The sequence below is a fragment of the Arachis ipaensis genome, chromosome B05 (assembly GCF_000816755.2).
Source record: "Arachis ipaensis cultivar K30076 chromosome B05, Araip1.1, whole genome shotgun sequence".
Lineage (NCBI taxonomy): Eukaryota > Viridiplantae > Streptophyta > Magnoliopsida > Fabales > Fabaceae > Arachis > Arachis ipaensis.
In genome coordinates this window covers 62,844,721-62,859,614 of record NC_029789.2, presented here as the reverse complement: position 1 = coordinate 62,859,614, position 14,894 = coordinate 62,844,721, and the positions used below count along the sequence as shown (strand labels likewise).

General features: G+C 39.6%; 2 protein-coding genes across 2 annotated transcripts; both read left to right on the top strand.

Annotated features, from left to right (window-relative positions):
* On the top strand, window positions 3,608-11,463 carry LOC107640643. The gene is made up of 3 exons (XM_016344153.1): window positions 3,608-3,738; window positions 10,296-10,643; window positions 10,785-11,463. Exons 1-3 carry the CDS (start codon window positions 3,608-3,610, stop codon window positions 11,461-11,463), a joined length of 1,158 nt encoding a protein of 385 aa, XP_016199639.1.
* On the top strand, window positions 11,586-11,969 carry LOC107640644. The gene has a single exon (XM_016344154.1). The coding sequence runs from the start codon at window positions 11,586-11,588 to the stop codon at window positions 11,967-11,969; it is 384 nt and encodes a 127-aa protein (XP_016199640.1).

Here is a 14,894-nt window from a genome sequence, read left to right as displayed (position 1 = left end):
AAATTTTTGTTGATTGGTTAGATGAAGAACAAAGTTTAGAAAGCATGACTAGAGAAGAGTAGAGTGATTAACCCTAGACACTTGAGAGTTAGAGTGATATACACTACCAGTAAGGGTTCAGTGCTTAATTCTATGTTCCCTGCTTTCATGAGCTATCTTCTTACAAGTTTACCTGCTTTTTATTGTATGATTTGAATTAGTAAAATCTGATTTATATTTGTCTTGAAGAACTTATTCACTTTTAACCAAGTAGGTAGAAATATTTTGCATGTAGTTGCATTCACATAGATAGGTTGCATTGCATACTCTCTATCATTCCTCTTCACTCCTTTATAGCTTCTCTTGAGCTTAGCAAGAGGACATGCTAATGTTTAAGTGTGGGGAGGTTGATAAACCACTATTTTAAGGTTTATCTTATGCTCAATTGAGTGGTTTTTATCAACTCTTGACCCACTTATTCATACTATTTGCATGGTTTTACAATTCCTTCCCAGAATTTGTGCTACGATTGAAAACATGCTTCTTTGATCTTATATTTGCTAATATTAATCCTTTCTTATTACCATTCGATGCCTTGATATGTGTGTTAAGTGATTTCAGGGATTACAGGGCAGGAATGACTCAGAGGATGGAAAGGAAGCATGCAAAAGTGGAAGGAATACAAGAAGTTGAAGAAGTTGCTAAGCTGTCCAGCCTGACCTCTTCGCACTCAAACGGTCATAACTTGAGCTACAGAGGTCCAAATGAGATGGTTCTAGTTGCGTTGGAAAGCTAACGTCCAGAGCTTCGCAACGATATATAATTTTCCATAGCTTCCTTGACGCCAGGTGACACGAACGCGTGGATCACGCGGACGCGTGACCTGGCAGAAACGCAATCCACGCAAACGCGTGGACGACGCTTCCGCGTCACTTTTCCGCGACCTGTACGTACCAAAATATGATGGGGGCAATTTCTGGGCTATTTTTGACCCAGTTTTTGGCCTGGAAAATACAGATTAGAGGCTATAAAGTGGGAGAATGCATCTATTCATAATCATCAGCTCATAATTCACTTTTCATAATTTTAGATGTAGTTTTTAGAGAGAGAGGTTCTCTCCTCTCTCTTAGGATTTAGGATTAGGATTCCTCTTAAAGGAATTAGGATTTCTTATTATTTTAACTTATTATTTCAACTTCCTCTCAAGTTCAATGTCCTTTTTATTTATTTTATCAATTTAGCTTATGAACTCTTTATGTTTGGATTAATTTCCTTTTATTAATGCAATTGAGGTATTTCAGATTTATGATTCCTATTTAGTTTTTTTATGTTCTTGGCTTTAATTGATTAACTATAAGCTCTTGAGTTATCAACTATCCGTGATTGGTTGTTATGTCGGCTAAATTAATTGGTATTCCACTAATTCTAGTCTTTCCTTAGGAGTTGGCTAGGACTTGGGAATCTAACTAATTAGTTCACTTGACTTTCCCTTGCTTTCATGAGGGTTAACTAAGTGGGATTAACTTCCATTCTCATAGGAGTAACTAGGATTGGACTTCCAAATTTTCATACCTTGCCAAGAGTTTATTTTACAGTTATTTATTTATTTTATTTGTCATTTAAAATACTTGTTCCTTACCTTTAAAACCCCCAATTTACAAAACTCATAACCATTAATAAGAATATACCTCCCTGTAGTTCCTTGAGAAGATGACCCGAGGTTTAAATATTTCGATTACAACTTAAAAAAAGGGGTTTGTTACTTGTGACAACCAAAGCTTTTGTAAGAAAGGCCGATTGCTCGGTTTAGAAACTATACTTGCAACGGGAATTTATTCTGAATTCTAAACCGTCAATCTTCAGTTCTTCAGGTATCCACACCCTTATAAGGCATGCTTCGTTCCCTTCCCCAACTGATGTGGGACCTTACAATATCAAGGGGGCAACATCTCATATGAAGGCATTAGCTTGGAGAGCTCACTTGTAGGGTAGAAACTCATAGTAGGAGTAGGAATAGAGTAGTGTAGTTATAGGTTTTGCTCTCTTAGAGTTCAATTAGGGTTTTGTAGAATTTTACACTTCAAGCTTTGATTTTGGATTTGGCAATTTACATTGTAAGTATCCCTTTAATTGTCTTTATTACATTGCTTGTTCTACACTTTCTTATATTTTCATGTCTCTTGTCAACATTTACATAGTCTTGTAATTTTGGATTTCTAGTTGATGAATTTGATGTTTGATGGCTTTTATATGTTTGTTTGAGTTATCTTTATTGATTTTGATTATTTATGGTTCATAGCTTTCATTAATTTACCAATTTTGCCATGTTTTATGAATATGCATACTAGGTGTTTGATGAAATGTCAACCCTAGCTATGGGGTAATTTCCACCCCTTGGCTTGGGAAAAATGAGTGTATGGATTACTAGAGCCATAATGTCCAACATTTAGTGATAATTCTTGGGTTGTTAATTGTTTTTGTTCCCACTAACGCTAATTTGTTGCTAAGGTAATTAGCAAGCAAGCTAGGATTTGTGGGTTAAGAACACTTATGCTCATTTAACTTACTCTCCGATGTGAGGGTTGACTTAGTGAGATTAATCCATCACAATTATCATAGTTGTGGTTATGGCAAGGAAGGGATTCCATAACTCATCCCAAGTCAAGGTTTCATTTAACTTATTGCTTTATTAATTGCAATTTTGCCTTGTTCTTTTATCTCTTTATTTGTTTGCCTTCATCATTGAAAACAACCCCTTTGCTCTCTTACAACCAAAATTATATGCACTTGTTAGCACTAGTTCCTAGGGAGAACGACCCGGGAGTCTAAATACTATCGGTTTATATTTGCTTTGAATTGTGACAATCTTTAGGATAAAAATTTGATTATTGGCCAATTGTTGGTTCGGAGCTATACTTGCAACGAAAGATCTATTCGGGAAAAAAAATCCTAACCCACAATTGGTCATTGTCAAATTTTGGCGCCGTTGCCGGGGAGCTAGCGTCATGAGTGCTATATTTTGGTTGTTGTAAATATGTCCATAGTGTGAATAGATCCTTTTTGGGTTGTTTATTTACTTTTGTTGGTAATTAAGATTTTGTTTATTTTGTTAATTGATGTCTTTAGTTGTTATTTTCAATTTTCTCTATGAGTTATCACCCTCTTGGTTTGGAGTTTGGTTGTTATTATTTTGTTGGGCTTGATAACCTCAATTTTGGATTGCATCATGAGATTGGAGCATCAATTTTGGAAGGAGTCACCTCCTCTATATTACAATGAGCCATACCCTTCCCAATGCACATACCCAACCCAAGGATATGGTGGATTTTACTTTGATTATGCACCTCCACCACCATATGTCTATGACCCATACTCCCAACATAACCCTCAATCACCATATTTTCAAATACCATACCAATACCAACATCCACCTCCTTACACACCACTTCAAGATACCTACCAACATGAATCACCTCCCACATATACAACCTTTCTCCCAAACTATGAACCTTATTTTTCACCCCAAGGTGAAGCTTTCCCACCCTTGGCCTAAGACCATCAAGACTTTCAAGATTTTCTACAAGAGCAAGAAAGATTCTGAAGCACACAAGGGCAATTCATGGCTACCATGGCCGAAGCGGTGAATCGTTTGGTTCTACTACGCTCATCCGATCAAGGCACTCCTTTTGAAGAGTGTGAAGGAGCAATTGAAGGGTGTAGTGAAGAGGAGAGCATGGAGCCACAAGAGAAAGAAGAAGAGTTAGATCTTGAAGTGCAACAAGAGGAAGAAAGTGAAGTATTTCAATCGAAGGAGAGAAAGGGAGAATTGAGGGAAATTGATCAAAATGAGAATTCCATCATTGATAATTTTTTGTCCTCCTTGATCAATCCCCTTAATGATCCTAATGAGCCTCTTCCCATTGAGTTTGAGAGAGACATGGAGGTAGACTTCTCACAACCTCCTTGTTATGACTTGAGTGATGGGGAAGAAGAAGTTGGTGAGGAAGCAATTCCGGTCCAAGAATACATTGAATGGGTGGCAATTTCACCATTGAACTTCATTGGTCCCCGTCAATATGCTATCTTAGAGACGGACTATCAACTCAAGGTCCTTCTTGGGTTGGTACATGGTGGAAAAGGAAGTGTTGGTTGCAATTGGAATCCAAGGCTTATCAAGTGATTCAATTCAACATTTGGAGTTCAAGTGGTGTGTAGAGCACAATTGGGTGATTTTCGGAGAGTGTTGGGGTACTACAAGGGCCAATTAGGAGCTTATTCATCCGGCTTGAAGCATAAAGATCAACAAGAAGGTGACCGAATACCTAGAATATGGGATCCCGGAGGAGCCTCAAAGTGCAAGCTTGGATGGAGATTTAAGGAGGAGTGGAAACACAAGCCACCCTAGCTAGAGTCTCCTCAATAAGTCCAACTTAAGGACTATAAACCAAAGTGCTAGGTGGAAGACACCCCACCATGGTAACATTGTTCCTACCTTTTCTTTGTTATTAGTCTTGATTTCATGCATTTCTTTTTGTCTATCTTGATTAGCTTAGGATTAGCTTGATTTTGAGTTTAATAGATTAATTTTGTGTATGGATCATGATTTTATGGATTTTTGTATGATTTGGGGTTGATATGTTGATGTGCTAAGGCTTGGACCCTTAGTGTTGAAAGAAAAATTTTTGTGAAACAGGGCACCTTTGCGTGCGCACCACCCTGTGCGCGCGCACAAAATTGCACTTTCCACCATCTGTACAAGCGCACGCCTCCGTGTGCCCGCACACACCTTGCAGCGCACTCTGGGCACAGCGCCAGTAAGGCCTGTTCGTGGGCGCTGCCCTGTTTTCCTTGATCTATGCGTATGCACTGCTTTGTGCGTACGCACGCGTCTTCCTTTTCGCGCCATCTGTGCGGCCGCACCGCCGTATGCGTCCGCACGCCATGTTGCAGCCCCTCTGGTGGGAGTGCTGGCTCAGCCTGAGCGCCTGCACACCCAACCCTTTTCGCCCCTGTGCGTGCGCACGGAAAAGTGTGCGCACGCATACATGATCCTTGGATAAAAAAAAGTGTCCTGTGCGTGCGCACATGCTGGTGCGTACGCACACCTCTTACACCATCTTCTGTCCAGAGTGTTCGCACGACTTGTGCGGGCGCATACACCCCTTGTTTTACTTTTTTGTGCATACGTACACGTACCTGTGCGTGCGCACAGGTGCTGTTTTGGGCAACATTCCCATTCCATTGTAAATAAGCCCTAACGCACTTCCCACCCCATCCACCATCTCTTCTCTCCTTTTTACCTCATTTTTTACTGGTTTACTTAGTTTTCATTGCATTTCATTCTCATTTTACTAATTATATTAGTCTTAGTTTAGTTGTTTGTTAATTGAATAAGTTGAACGTGTTTACCTGTTATTTGATTGGGTTGCTTGTTGATTGAAATTCATGGATGCACTTATACTTTGTCTTAAATTACTATCACCTAATTGGATTTGCATATTTACATTTTGTTGCATATTAGGTGAAACTTTTATAAGTGCACATGGAATTTAGTAAATTGAATTGAGTTGCTTGTTCATCATGGATTGTAAATTAATATAATCACATCACAAGGTCCTTGTTTCTTGTTAATGCTTTGCATTTGTTTGAGTTGACTTAACGTGATTCTATCAAGTTTGTCACCTTTTTGTAACAAACACCTTAACCATGTGATTATCTGATTTTTTCTAAGGATGAATAAGTAATATTCTTTTCATCATTGCATTGGTTATTGTTTGTTGTGCTAATTTACATCACTTTTGCTCTTTCGCTTGCACAATTCCAATATCCAATATTTTCTAAATTCAACTCACTCTTGTTGCAATTGCTTAAGCTTGCCTGTGTTTAATTGATGCTCACCTCTTAGTTGCATCTTAGGCCATTTAATTGAGGAACTCATGCTTAAATTTTGATTGTGGAGATGCCATTTTAACCGGCCATCGTGTGTCTTCTAACCGCGCACATAATTGGAATACACACATGGCTAATCATTTTCATCATACCACACAACTATGCAAACTTCCTCAATTAGATGCTTATTTACTCTCTCCTTTACCTTTTTGTGCTACTTGCCTTATGACTCTTAAGTAAACTTTATTCATTCTTTTTGAGGATGAGACGTGAAGGCAAGGAGCCGGGAGAGGAGAAGGACACCATGGACGAAGATGTCGAGAATACATTGGACTTGGCGATTTTCACACAACCCAAGCCTCCGCATCCACCAACCGAAGGTGGAAGAACTTAGAGTCATTCTCCCCAGATCGTGTTCGTGCATGGAGGACTGTGCAATGCTTAAGTGTAGGGGAGGATTCGCCATTTTTGGGGAGTAAACTTACTTTTCCGAACACTTTGCACTTTATTTTTGTTTTTGTTTTCTTTTACTATGTTCTTGTAGATATTTGTAGTGTTTTTAACTGTTGCATTGCATTTTTCTCTAGTACATATATCTTAGCTTATGCATAGTTTATTTCTAGCTATTGCATGTTGCATCTTTTTTTTTTTTTGCATCTTTTTCTTAGTATATATTTTATAGATAGAAGTTGTGATTGGATGATGTGAATAGTATAGCACCTAGTTCAATTTTGTCCTAATTGTTCATGTTAGTTTTTGCATTGTTGAAAATTAGGAAGAGAACTAGAAAATTTTGAAAATTGCATCCATCACAACATCATACATACATATAGGAAATAACTTTTGGTGAAAAATAACAAGGATTTTCCAAGAATTTTGTTTTTAGGGCGTTCTATTGAATCGATTTGGAAAATTGTTTTAAACTTGCTTGAATAAATTTTTAGGAAAGATAGAAGAGGAAAGAACAAAATACCTTGTGAGTTTTTTGAGCTTTAATGAGTGGTTACACATTTTAACCACTAATTTTGTTCATTGTGTGCTATGCTCCTTCTATGATTGTAATCTTGGTTTTGCTTGATTCTTTATTTCTAATATTTGATGTTGTGATTGAATTTAGCATGATTGAGGCCATCTTTGAATTAAACTCACTCACCCATATGGACCTACCCTTGCACCTACCTTTGTTAACCCTTTTGAGCCTCTTAATCCCCTTTGTTCAAATTATAACCACATCAAAAGCCTAAGCGCAAAACCATGGAATGACCTTGAATTGCATCTTTGATTAGCTTAGGATGAGGTGTGTGTGTCGTTTAAGTGTGGGGGAAATTTTGGGAAGCATTGGTAGAGAAACATTTTATTTTGGGTAATTATTGAGAATTTGGAAAAAAATGGGTGCACATTCATGTTTCAATTTGCTTTAACTGTATGCTTTTGTCATAGAAAAAGAAAAAAAAAGAAGTAGAAAAGAAAAAAATGTAAAAAAAAATTAAATAAATAAAAGGGGACAAAGGTCTCCCCAAAAAGGAAAAAGAAAATGTAATGAATGAATAAGAAATGCATATGTGGACTTGGATGAAAAAGATGCATGAATGTGTATAAAAAGGGAATAGGAAGTTAGGTTGCATAATTTATAATTTGGTTGATATAGGTTGAGTGGACATTTGAGCTAATCAAAGATTCAATTCCCTAGTTCACTTAGCCATATTTATCCTACCTTAACCCTAACCCCATTACAACCCTCTAAAGACCTCATGATACTTGCACTCACACATCACATGTTTGTTGATTGTTAGATGAAAAGCAAATCATTGAAAGCATGATTAGGAGGAGACTTGAGTGATTAAACCCTAAAACACCGAGCGTTAAGAGTGTATACACACCTAGTGAGGGTTTGATCACTCAACTCTATGTTTCCATACTTCTTATCATGCATTCTTGAAAGTTGCTTCATTTTGAAACTTGAATCAATTCTCTAGATTTTGCTTGCATTGAGCTAATTTATTGCTTTGCCCTAGATGTTTATACTCTTGCTTGGAAACTTGATTGTTTGTTCTCACCAAATCAATAGGAAATTATATATATATATATATATNCTTGTCCTTTTATCCTTCTCTTTTGTATGTGTTTAGCATGAGGACATGCTATTATCTAAGTGTGGGGGAATTGATGAATTCATATTTGATGATAAATTTTGGATTGATTTGAGTGGATTTCATCATATAAACCCACATTTATTCACCTATATAGCATACTTTTGTGTTTTCTCTCTAGGTTGAGCTTAATTGTGAAAACATGCATTTTTGTGCTTAAATTGAGCAAATTAATCCCACTTTTATTCTATTCAATGCCATGATATATTTTTTGAGTGATTTCAGGTCCTAGAGGCAAGAATGGTTTGGTAGAAGTGGAAGAAGGCATGCAAAAAGGGAGAAAACATAAAGAAAATAAAGGAGAAGCACACAGCCATGCGTGCGTGCGCACAACCCTCTGTGCATACGCACAAGTGGAAATTCGGCGAAGTGTGCAGACGCACAAGGTGGACGCACACGCCTGTACGTCCGCACAGGTACCAATGCGTGCCTTCACTAAAAATGCACGTGCACTCGCGATTTTGTGACTTTCTTAGCCCATTTTTGAAGGCTTGAGACTGAAATCAAAGGCTATATCAAGGGGGCAACATCTCATATGAAGGCATTAGCTTGGAGAGCTCACTTGTAGGGTGGAAACTCATAGTAGGAGTAGGAGTAGAGTAGTGTAGTTATAGGTTTTGCTCTCTTAGGGTTTAATTAGGGTTTTGTAGAATTTTACACTTCAAGCTTTGATTTTGGATTTGGCAATTTACATTGTAAGTATCCCTTTAATTGTCTCTTTTATTACATTGCTTGTTCTACACTTTCTTATATTTTCATGTCTCTTGTCAACATTTTCATAGTCTTGCTATTTTGGATTTCTAGTTGATCAATTTGATGTTTGATTGCTTTTATATGTTTGTTTGAGTTGTCTTTGTTGATTTTGATCATTTATGGTTCATAGCTTTCATTAATTTACCAATTTTACCATGTTTTGTGAATATGCATACTAGATGTTTGATGAAATATCAACCCTAGCTATGGGGTAATTTCCACCCCTTGGCTTGGGGAAAATGAGTGTATGGATTACTAGAGCCATAATGTCCAATATTTAGTGATAATTCTTGGGTTGTTAATTGTTCTTGTTCCCACTAATGCTAATTTGTTGCTAAGGTAATTAGCAAGCAAGCTAGGATTTGTGGGTTAAGAACACTTATGATCATTTAACTTACTCTCCGATGTGAGGGTTGACTTAGTGAGATTAATCCATCACAATTATCATAGTTGTGGTTATGGCAAGGAAGGGATTCCATAACTCATCCCAAGTCAAGGTTTCATTTATGTTTTAAACCACTTTTCCATCAATTTTGAGTCTTGTTTATATTTCATACATAGTTCTTTAGTTCTTTTATTGCATTATTAATTGCAATTTTGCCTTGTTCTTTTATCTCTTTATTTGTTTGCCTTCATCATTGAAAACACCCCTTTTGCTCTCTTACAACTGAAATTATATGCACTTGGTGGCACTAGTTCCTAGGGAGACCCAGGAGTCTAAATACTCTCGGTTTATATTTGCTTTGAATTGTGACAATCTTTAGGGTAAAATTTTGATTATTGGCCAATTGTTGGTTCGGAGCTATACTTGCAACAAAAGATCTATTCGGGAAAAAATTCTAACCCACAATTGGTCATTGTCATTTATGTATTTGGCTTAGATACTTATATTCTCCGATGTATATATATTTTGTATTAACTCCTTTTAGAGGTTATTTTGGAGAAACAGGTTTTGTATCTTGTGTTTTGGGCTTTATTTTGGGTAGTTCCTTTATATATGTATGTATACTTATATGCTCGGACCGATTATCTTCGCAAACCGAGTCCCGAGTCTTGATATCTGTACTTTGGCACTCTCTTGTATATCTCTCCGTATTAGGTTATTCTTCATCTGTTTCGTTTACGTCATCGATCGGAGTGTTGCACTTTTCGATTTATACGGTTGGGATTTACCCTTTTACTTCAAAGGCTCCTAGTTATAAATATTTTTCACACTACTATATATATACTAAATTTTATGTTTAGAGGTCCTAATACCTCGCCACCTCTGTTTTATGACTTAAGCATAAGGCTCTGTGTGGTAGGGTGTTATATTATGGTATCAGAGCAGTTCATTCCTGTAGAGCCTGAGGGACAAACTGACTATGCTTCTGTGCATTCTCTGTGTTTATGTTCATGTGCTATTAAGATATCTGGCTTATATAACTGGCATAAACGTTCATGAGCATGCATTTGCGACTTTGAAGCACTAGACTTCCGATATTAAGACTGATCAACTTGATATCGATTGTTTGGTGTGTATAGGAACCAGATGGCGCCTCGTCGACACAGTCGAGGCCGTGGGAGAGCACGTGCCAGTACTCAAGGGCCGAAAACCTATCCGAATGACCCGGTGAATTTCATGGTTGCATTACAGAACATGGCTGCTGTTATGCAGGCCACTGCTGAGGCACTCGGGCAGCAGATGAATAATAATCATAATAGGGGAAATGGCGATAACGGGACTCAAGGTCCGATGATGTTGGCGACCTTCTTAAAGGTTAATCCCCCAAAGTTTAAGGGAACTACCAATCCGACAGAAGCCAACACTTGGTTTCATGCCATGGAGCGAGCACTGCAAGCGCAGTTGGTGCCGGAAGAGCAGTGTGTCGAGTTTGCTACTTATCTGCTCACTGGGGAAGTGTCACATTGGTGGCAGGGAGCCCGACGACTCCTGCAGCAGGGTGATGACCCTATCACGTGGGATGCCTTCCAGGTGGAATTCTACAAGAAATACTTTCCAAATTCCACCAGGACGGCCAATGAACTGGAGTTACTGCTGCTAAAGCAAGGTGCTATGTCTGTATCTGAGTATACAGACAAGTTTGAGGAGCTATTCAGGTTTTTCCGCATATGTCAAGGAGCTTCGGGAGACTTCGACGAGTGGAAATGCATCAAGTATAAAGCAGGGCTCCGAAGCGACATCTTCAGCTCAGTAGGGCCTATGGAGATCAGGACTTTCTCTGAGTTGGTAAACATGAGCAGGGTTGCTGAAGAATGTGTGAAGAAGGCAGCTGCAGAGAGAGGAACCCATAGGGGACCATTCCCACCGAATCAAGGGAAGAGTTTTGCTCCTAGAGGTCTTCCTTTCAAGCGGGGAGGTTTCGTACCCCAGAGGGCTCAGGGACAGAATAACTTCAGAAGGCCTAACAACAACAATGTCCCGGGAAGAAGATTTGGAAAGCAACCTCTGAATGAGCAGGCTTGTGCTAGATGTAGGAGTTACCATCCTGTTGTTCCGTGCAAGGCCGGATGGGGATTGTGTTATTCATGTGGTAAGCCGGGGCATAAAGCCTCCAACTGTCTAGAAAAGCAGAGACAGGGTGCTGGGAGAGCACAGCAGCCTGGTCGGGTGTTTACCACTTCAGCTGTGGGTGCCGAGGGATCCGAGGCACTTATCGAGATAAATGCAAAATGGCTGGTCAAATTTTAAATGTCTTGTTTGATTCTGGAGCATCACATTCATTCATTGCATTTGAGAACACTAGTGAGTTAGGATTGAAGATTGTAGTTTTAGGTTATGACCTAAAGGTGTATAATGCCACCCATGAAGCCATGGTAACTAGGCTAGGATGTCCGCAAGTTTCGTTTAGGGTCAAACAGCATGATTTTGTACATGATTTGATTTGTTTGCCGATGACCAGTCTTGATCTTATCTTGGGGTTGGACTGGTTGTCTAAGAATCATGTCTTGTTGAACTGTTTTGAGAAATCATTGCACTTCATGCTAGAAGGATCTGAAGGGCCGGTAGTAGTGAATGGTTGTTACTTGAACTATGTGGTAGTAAATTGTTCAGGGCAAGAATGTCAAGGTGTTATGCTGTTAGCTGCGAGTGTGTCGGGTGAGGAACAAAATTTGGAGCAAATCCCAGTTGTTTGCAAATTTCCTGAAGTGTTTCTGGATGATATTGAGGAATTCCCTCCTGCCCGAGAGGTTTAATTTGTGATTGAGTTAGTACCTGGGATAGTGCCAATCATGATTGCCCCTTACCGAATGTCGCCTTTAGAAATGGCCGAACTTAAGACTCAATTGGAAGACTTAATGAGCAAGCACTTTATCCGCCCTAGTGTTTCTCCGTGGGGAGTGCCGATGTTATTGGCGAAGAAAAAAGACGGGAGTATGCGGCTTTTTGTGGATTATAGGCAACTGAACAAGGTCACAATAAAGAATAAGTATCCACTGCCGAGAATTGATGATCTCATGGATCAGTTACAAAGAACCGGGGTTTTCTCCAAGATTGATTTGTGATCCGGTTATCACCAGATAAGAGTGAGAGATGAGGACGTACCTAAGACCACTTTCAGGACTCGTTATGGTTATTACGAGTACACTGTAATGTCTTTTGGGTTGACAAATGCTCCTGCAGTGTTTATGGACTATATGAACAGAATCTTCCGCCCATTCTTGGATAAGTTTGTTGTTGTCTTCATTGATGACATACTGATTTATTCTAAGACCGAAGAAGAGCATGCCGAGCACTTGCGAACCGTGTTACAAATTCTGAAGGAGAGAAAATTGTACGCCAAGCTATCTAAATGTGAATTCTGGAAAGACGAGGTGATGTTTCTTGGCCATGTGGTGAGTAAACAGGGGATAGCAGTAGATCCTTTTAAGGTGGAAGCAGTAATGGAATGGGGAAGACCGACCTCACTAACTGAGATAAGGAGTTTTCTGGGCTTAGCTGGCTACTATCAAAGATTCATCGAAGGCTTCTCACAAATAGCCTTGCCATTGACCAAGTTAACTCGCAAAGACATGCCATTTGTTTGGAATTCTGAGTGTGAAGAGAGCTTTCAAGCGTTGAAGCAAAAGCTAACTACCGTGCCTGTGTTGGTGCTACCTGAGCCGAATGAACCATTTGAGGTGTATTGTGATGTCTCACAAAAGGGTCTGGGGTGCATGCTGATGCAGCACCGGAATGTGGTGGCTTATGCCTCACGACAGTTGAGACCTCACGAAGTTAATTACCCATCGCATAACTTGGAACTCGCTGTGGTTGTGTTTGCGCTAAAAGTGTGGAGGCATTACCTCTATGGAGTTAAGTTCCGCGTTTTCTCTGATCACAAGAGCTTGAAATACCTCTTTGATCAGAAAGAGCTTAATATGCGACAGAGGAAATGGATGGGTTACTGAAAGACTACGACTTTGAGTTAAATTACCATCCGGAAAAAGCAAACGTTGTGGCGGATGCGCTAAGTCGGAAGTCATTGTATGTTGCATGGATGATTCTTCGAGAAGAGGAGTTGTTCAAGGCATTCGAGAGCCTGAAGATCGGTGCTCAAGAAGTATCTGGAACTCTGTGTTTGAGTCAGTTACAAATCTCAAGTGATTTTAAATCTGAACTCCTAAAGGCTCATCAGAACGATGATGTGTTACCGAAGGTGTTGCCAGCTATTGAGCAAGTGAAGTAGTGGAGAGTGTCATGGGATCAAGATGGGCTATGGAGATTTAAGGGTAGGATCATTGTGCCAGATGTTGGGACTTTGCGACAAGATATCTTGAAGGAAGCACACAAAAGCAGATTTTCTATTCACCCTAGGAGTACTAAGATGTACAATGATCTAAAGGCTATCTTCTGGTGGCCTAGTATGAAGAATGATATAAAGGAATACATCTCAAAGTGCTTAAATTGTCAAAAGATGAAGATTGAACATCAGAGACCTTCCGGGACGTTGCAACCCTTGGAGGTTCCTCAATGAAAGTGGGAGAGCATTGCGATGGATTTTGTGTCGGGATTGCCGAGGACTAGAACCGGTTTCGATGCTGTCTGGGTGATTGTGGACCGGCTGATGAAGTCTGCTCACTTTCTGCCCATTCAGATGAACTATACTCTTGAGGATTTAGCGCGCCTGTATATAAAGGAGATTGTGAGACTTCATGGTGTGCCCACTACTATAATTTCTGACAGGGATTCCCGTTTCACTTCAAGGTTCTGGGGTGTATTTCAGAGAGCTTTTGGAACCCATTTGAGCTTAAGTACAGCTTACCATCCTCAAACAGATGATCAATCTGAGAAGACGATCCAAACCCTAGAAGATATGTTGAGGGCTTGTGTTTTGGATCAGCCGGCGAGCTGGGATCAATATATGCCGCTAGTGGAGTTTGCGTACAATAATAGCTACCATGCGAGCATCGGGATGGCTCCGTATGAGGCTCTGTATGGGAGGAAATGCCAATCTCCGCTATGCTGGTATGAAGCTGGGGAGAAAATTTTGTTAGGGCCTGAGATGATAGCCGAAACCACTGGACAAGATAAGAAAATCAGAGATAGGATGCTCACTGCTTAGCCTCAGAGCCGTCAGAAGAGTTACGCCGATCAGAAGCGGAAGCCCTTAGAGTTTGAAAAAGGAGACCATGCTTTTCTTAAGGTTACTCCAACAACGGGAGTAGGTAGAACGATTAAGACGAAGAAACTGAATCCTCGATACATCGATCCATTTCAGATTCTTGAGAGAGTTGGACCGGTGGCGTATTAGATGGCTCTACCGCCTCACCTCTCGAACCTGGACGACGTATTTCATGTGTCGCAGCTTTGGAAGTATACTCTTGATGCTAGCCATGTGTTACAACCTGAATCGGTTCAGTTAAAGGAAGATTTGACTCTGCCAGTGACTCCGGTCAGGATTGATGACACGAGTATTAAAAAGTTACACGAAAAAGAGGTTTCATTAGTGAAAGTGGCATGGAGTCGAGCCGGTATTGAGGAGCACACTTGGGAACTTGAGTCAGAGATGTGAGCAGACTACCCACACCTATTCTCAAGTAACTAAAATCAAATTTTGTGGGCGAAATTCCCAATTAGGTGGGTAGAATATAAAACCCGGTTAATTAATGACTAATTAACACATAATATATATATATATA

Coding starts and splice junctions, on each gene's coding strand:
- LOC107640643 (XM_016344153.1), top strand. CDS start 3,608: ATGGCCGAAGCGGTGAATCGTTTGGTTCTACTACGCTCATCCGATCAA. Junction 3,739..10,295: donor CCACAAGAGAAAGAAGAAGA/GTTAGATCTTGA, acceptor TGGTGTGTATAG/GAACCAGATGGCGCCTCGTC. Junction 10,644..10,784: donor CCGGAAGAGCAGTGTGTCGA/GTTTGCTACTTA, acceptor AAATTCCACCAG/GACGGCCAATGAACTGGAGT.
- LOC107640644 (XM_016344154.1), top strand. CDS start 11,586: ATGGTAACTAGGCTAGGATGTCCGCAAGTTTCGTTTAGGGTCAAACAG.